The following is a 6382-nucleotide window of genomic DNA, read 5'->3' as shown; positions in this document are numbered from 1 at the left end:
AATCTTGCTGCCTAATCGGTGCATAGTTTGTTGTGCAGTACGAAAGGTCTTGCTTACTCTTTGCTATTTCCAGGTTTATTTGTTTGCTTGTTGTCATATGGAATACTGAACAGATCCAGCTGCTGCTGTTAGAAGGAGAAGCCTGTCTACCAAGAGGGGTCTGTAATGTTTTCCTTTACTTGGAGATTTTTTGAATGCTAAATTGCCTGTGTGTATTCTTCATAATGTACCATATGCAAATATTCTTCAGGAATTGATACTACCACTTCAGACAGTCAATATTTTCTATGTAAGAACTGTACATTTCCTATACTGCCAAGAATGTATATATATATCTATGAAGACTTAAGATTGTATCTTTTTGAGCAAGCCTCTTTGTTCAACCATCTGAAACTTTCCTCCTGTTTCTCAAGTTCTCTGCTAATTTATTAGATACTTGTGTTATATTGTGTACTTTTTTGTATCAGCTGTATTGCTGTATTTCTCCTTTCTCTCATTAAAACCTGTTCTTCTCATCTTTCTGCTGTGCTGCTTCGTATTGGAAATAGTCACACCGTATCAGGTAACCTGGTCTGGTGTAATGGGTCTGCCTGAGATGGAGCCAGACCAGTCCTAAAAAGCCAGTCATTCAGACTTCTATTATGTTGCTCCACTGGTCCCCACATGTAATCAGTTTTACTGTATTAAGCTTCCCTAGGGTTATTTTGCAGCATAGTCCATACTGTTCTAAGATAGTGAAGAAGAAACCTAGAATGGGATACCCGTGGTATAAACAAATGGAAAAAACACAAAAAACGTACTGAGAGATGAAGTCTGTAAGTCTCACAGACATTTGTTTCTGCTGACATATGCTAAGACACCTGTGGTCTTCCTGAGTGAAGCAAGTTTTGAGGAGAGGTTTGGAAGAGGAATCTATGAGCACCTGATTGCTAGAAATGTGGCCTTCAACTTAAGTCAGTCAGTTCTCTGTGCTGTCTCCACACTTAACTCATCTTCCAGTTAGATGAAAAGAGAAAAATGAGTGCAGGGTAGGACCTGTTTGCTTACTTCCATTAGACAAATCGCTGATTTACAAACAAGAAAATGCCATCTCCCAGGATATCACTCCATGAACAGATAGAGAAATTATAGCGCTTCTCTTATCCTCCCAGTAAAAAGCAAGATTTTCAATGCTTCAACTGATGCTAATCCCCGTTTAGCAGTGCAGGATCTTCCTTGACCTACAGCCGTACTCTCAATAGTACCTGTTCCATGGCATGGTGTGCAGGAGGAAAGAGTTCAAAAGTCCATTACAGTGGACCCAAGGTATTGAAATAAGGTGAACCGAACATGCATGTACACCTCTGTGTTAAATATTGGACAGTTTTTGAGGTTAGGAGATCAGCTGGCAAGAGGGGAAATAGCAGGAGCATCCGCTCTTGGAGAATCTACTGTTTCATCTGTAATCAGACACTTAAGGATTAAATTAATCATATCTTTAGCACCACCTATATAATTATAGCAGTGTATATGGAAATAGCTATGTCACCTAGCCTTGGTTTTCTCTCAGACTCTTCATCACCCTCTTCATCATTAAGACTGCCTTTGTGCCCCCGGTTGCACCGGCTCACGTGCTCACAGCCTGTGCGTGAAAGAACCCTGTGGGTTGTCCCAGTGGTAGCATTTAAGGATTTCATGGCATGGTGCTGTGCTAGCAAGGAGCAGAAACACACATGTGGAATAACCATGCCAGCTCTGACCACATGTGATGTTGGTTATACTGGATTTAGGTTAGGCAAATGCCCTGCATTTGTGACTGCGTGCATTTGCTTCTAAAGTTGCGTTTAGGGATGATGCCACAGTGGGAAATATTTCAGAAAATTCTAGTGTAGAGAAGAACCAGCACAGGGAATTCCACAGGCCAGTGCAGCCTTTCCAGTCACTCAAAGAAGCATTTGGAAAAATACCCAGCCTAAAGCTAATCTGTCCTGCCTTCAATCAAGAAAGCTCGCCACTGATTTGGAGGGAAAGCACGGTAGGCCAGTAATTAATGCATTTGCAAATGCTACTGTTAATTACCTGTTACATTTAATCCCTGACTTCTCTACTACTCCAGTAATTGTTTTGTGTACACATGTGAAGTGGCAAGCTTCCTTCAGAGAAGAATGGACCTCAACTATAATATCTGCTGTTGTTCAATATAAATGGAATACATTGTTCTGTTAAGCTAAAAAGAAATACAAGAAAGGAACAGACTTTGCCTGACCTGACAAAGCTAGCTAAGAGCAGCTCAGCAAAAGGCTGCACACTTCATTTCGGGCTATATTCTGTCGTCTTCTTTGCTGTCACTGCTGTCAACTGCTTGTCAGCTATTAACAGTAGTTTAATAGATCATCATGATCATCATCACACCCTGCAAGAGGTATTGGTTAAGTCAGTAGTGGAAAGCAGTGGCCTTTGCATTCATACCAGGCGCTCTGAAGTTCTGGTTTGATTACTGGTTTGCAGCACCCACCACTAAATTAAAAATAATTATACGGTTCCCAAAAGCTGTGTAATAAATGTATTGCAAAAGTTGCAGCTATTCCCCCTTTCTGCCCGTCTTTGTTTCTGCTTTGGAAACTTTTACGAGACAGCTACTGCATTGCAGCGTGTGCTTTAGCTCCTGGGATTGTGCCCTCTGTGAGCTGCGTGCTCAGTATGGAGCTGGGAAGTATTTGACCATCTGCTGCTATTTCTCCAGGTTATGCTTCTAAAGCTTCCCTGCAACTATTAATTAAATGAAGAAGCTGGTTGCCAGAAGACACCTGACTAAAGTAATTGGTCCTTTTATTGCAATTAATTTTTTATGGATAGTGCCAAAATGTAAATATAACAGCGCATAGAACAAGTTAAGTCTTAGTCAGACATACACAAAAGAAATGGGGGACGTGCCCAGGACCTTAACCTCTGTTTTCTTATTTCCTCCTTGCCAGTAACTGCCGGTAGAGATTCTGTAGCTCAGCAGGTAGGGTTAGACAGTCCTAACTATTGAATGGGACAGGAAGGAATATACAAAATGGAGAACTTGTAAACACACCAAAAAGGAGCAAATGCTTTGATATTGAGACTGCTGTACTTGCTGCTCTGAGTCACAGTGCTTTATATTTAAGAAACTGAACACAGAAGCCAAAGGTCTCAGAATGAAGCGATTAAAAGCCGTAATGATGGAAAGTAAAATACCTGAACTTGAAATCACTTGGAAGACAGTAACCCATGCGATAATCACTCCTCGTCTGAGCTATTTGTTTTTGAAGGTCTTTAGTTGACTTGCTGTACCCATTGAAAATACAGTTGGCAAAGAGTAGCTTTCCTTGAAGGTACATCTGCCAAAGAAGAGAACAAAAAAGAAACATGCAGAATTAGCAAGAGAAACCTCTTATTCTAAATGAAGATAACAGGTTGAGAAACAAAAAAGGTTCATAGGTAGCCTGACTTACAACTTCATTATAGCTTATGGCTTGCACTTTTCATAACTCTGTTACATGAAACATTTTATTTCATTTAAGAAATTAAAAAATAAAACTTGTATTTTTCTACTCCCTTCAAGATTTCAACACAGAGCACACTGGAGCATATAAAACAGCACTTTGCATGCCACTTCATGGACTACCAAAACCCATCACCATCCATCTGGTAATATTTCAGTTTAGGTATGGCATAACATGATATAGTTGAAGATGAACACAGACAAATACATTAGGCTTAGGAAAAAAACAGCTGTTTGGGTTTTCTCTTTTGCATATGTTAATATTTTTCTTTGATTTTTTTTTGTTTTGTTTTTTTACTAAGAAGAAGTATGGTATCCTACTTCTAAACTTTTATAAGGAGCAGTGGACTTTCCTGTTTAAATACTATATTTTATTGGAAAAAGTGTTCTAGAGAAGAAAGGTGACCAAGATCATTTCACAAGTGATTGTAAACCTACAGGAATTAACTAGGCCTGATGTGCAAATCAGTAAGATTCAAAATGTGGGCAAAATCTGAAACTTTAGCAATTTCCTCTCCCTGGAAATGTAAACCAGGACACTAAAGCTAATTCAGAGCCGTTCAGAAGATCCAGAAACATTTTCTTCCAACTCTATTTCCACAGTTTTGAACTTGGTTTTGATTCTGCAGTATTTTTCATGATGTCTCAATCATTTGCATGATTCCTGAAGCTGGCATTTGTAGATTACTATCTTATCACGACATGCTCAACAAAACAGAGGAGTTAAAAGCCAAGTTCTGTTTTATGCTAGAACTTAGAATTCTTAAACAAGTCAGATGAATGATGCATTTTGTATTAAGATCTAAACAACCGGAAGGAGGCGGCCTTCTGGATTTTTAGAGTATTTCTATTGGTTTTGGATCAGTTTGTTGGGTTGGGCCTTTTGGTTTTAATGTCCCCAGACTCCAAATTACCAGAGCAAGTTCAAGAAAAGATAAATACTTTTTCAACATGTTGCAAAGACTGTTCCACACAGTTCTAACATATGGATGATCTCAGAATTAGGACCCAAAGAAAAGCTTGTTGAAATATTAGATAGAATGAAGGTGAGAGCATCAGCCTTTTCTCGGTTGGTAAAGAAACAGTGACATAGTTGGGCCAGATTCTCACTGACAGGAAGGCCTGCGTCATTGTTCTGGCAGTGTAAAGGAACCTTTGTTTAAGTGAAAATTGACTTCACTGAATTTAAAACTAAGAATCATTTAAGCTGATCCAACGCTGCTTGTGTTGTGGGATGTCCCCAGTGTTCCACAACTGGAAACATCTGGCTTATTTCATGGAAGCTCTCAGCATGCAGGACTCCAAGTCTAGGCTCTTTGAATACTTCAGGGTAATGCATATTCAAGTAACAATGGATGTATTCACTAGCAGGAAATCCAGAGGGCCGCTGAATTGTCTTCGTCTGACACTCGCACCAATATGTATTCATCTGTAGTATAACCAGTAATGAACATGACGTAGAACTCTGCTTTTACTTGTGGCTAACTGAGAGGGGGGAAAAAAACATTTTACATCAAGTGTTTTTCAGTTTTATAGGCAAAATATTTTATGATAGCACTGTTTTACTCAACTCCAAGACATTTTTCTTTCAGTCAAGTAGCTTGTCCCATTACTATGAAAATCTCTATTTACCTGAGCATGAGAGGAGCACTTGCAGCAGTGCAGATCTGAAAGTGATGAACAGTTTAATACATGCTACGCTATGACACAGGTCCTCATTTCTCCGCTCCCTTCCTTAAATCCAGTGTTGTGAGCAGTGTCAGCATCATAACAAAGGGAATCCTGTAAGCTCTCCTTGGGGTACAGTTTTGAGTGTGTGCCCGCAGGTGGATATGACAATAACATTTGGCCTCAGCTGCTGACCCTCTGTGGGTCATGTCTGTGGCAATATGTACTCTGTGTGCCTGTGTGCTTTCCCCTGAGGCAAACTCTCTGCATTCATTTGTTCTGACTTTCCTGAATCTCGATTTTTCTATTCTCATTTCAGTTTCTTCCTTGTACTTTACTTGTACGTACATTTCTTTCCCTGCTGCTTACTTCTTCTCTAATCAGTGCCTCATCTTGCTTCCCATAACCGGTCTTATCTCCCCTTCCCTATTGTATTCCTCATGACACAGATCCTTCTGATCCGACGTCCAGTCTCTCATGCTTCTCCTCTGTTATTGTTCTCCCTCAACTCTGCATGTTCTTTCCTTGCTTAGGGTGGGAGCAGAGAGAACAAGAGAAGGAACCTCCAGCCCAGCTTACTGCCTCTGCTCCATAGGCCAGGAATTTGTGCTTTGCTTTGGTCACCACTCCCTGGCCTGTTGTAGCCTATGGGTTCCCCGTACAGATAACCTGAATTAGCTTCCTCTTGCTGCTGCAAGCCCTTATGTTGTTCAATTTAAGTGCCTTTCACTACCACGTTGATGAAGAAGCAACACACAACACTCCTCTCCTGTTGGCTCTGTTTAACCACTGGCATTGTCCTACTGCCAAAACGTGGTGGCATGCGTACCGGTTTTGTTATTTCGTTTAGAGCTCTGACTCTGTTTCATTGTGGCTGATGATGAAAACTGTAACAAGCAGATAGGGAAGGAACCTTTTGCCACTGCAGGATTGCCGACAGAATGCTTTGAAACCTATTCTGCTACACGTGTTCTGTAATTTTACAAAATGAAGAGGCTGATAGAGGGGGTAGATAAATCTATTCCAAGGATGATCCAATGCATTAATACACAATGCGTTGAAACTTTCCTAAGTGAATATAAACGAGAAGGCTACCTCTGGCAATCGCCATCACTGTCAGAGGAATGTAGCCCTTTCCATTACAATTCACCTGGTTGATTCTGTAACATTATGACATGGAGCAATTTCATTATTCCTTCCACCACA

General features: G+C 40.4%; 1 protein-coding gene across 1 annotated transcript in view; it reads right to left on the bottom strand.

The window, feature by feature from the left end:
• Positions 1-825: 825 nt before the first annotated feature.
• Positions 826-6382, bottom strand: part of LOC142051503 (uncharacterized protein C3orf20 homolog) — a 28251-nt gene continuing 22694 nt past the window's right edge. The window contains exon 7 of the mRNA XM_075080623.1: positions 826-3344. Coding sequence (XP_074936724.1) covers positions 3171-3344 — 174 coding nt within the window. The 3' untranslated portion in view covers positions 826-3170. The remainder of the gene's footprint in view (positions 3345-6382) is intronic.

The sequence above is a fragment of the Phalacrocorax aristotelis genome, chromosome 1 (genome assembly GCF_949628215.1).
Source record: "Phalacrocorax aristotelis chromosome 1, bGulAri2.1, whole genome shotgun sequence".
Lineage (NCBI taxonomy): Eukaryota > Metazoa > Chordata > Aves > Suliformes > Phalacrocoracidae > Phalacrocorax > Phalacrocorax aristotelis.
The sequence above is the reverse complement of the archived record's forward strand: the minus strand, read 5'-3'. Positions and strand labels throughout refer to the sequence as shown.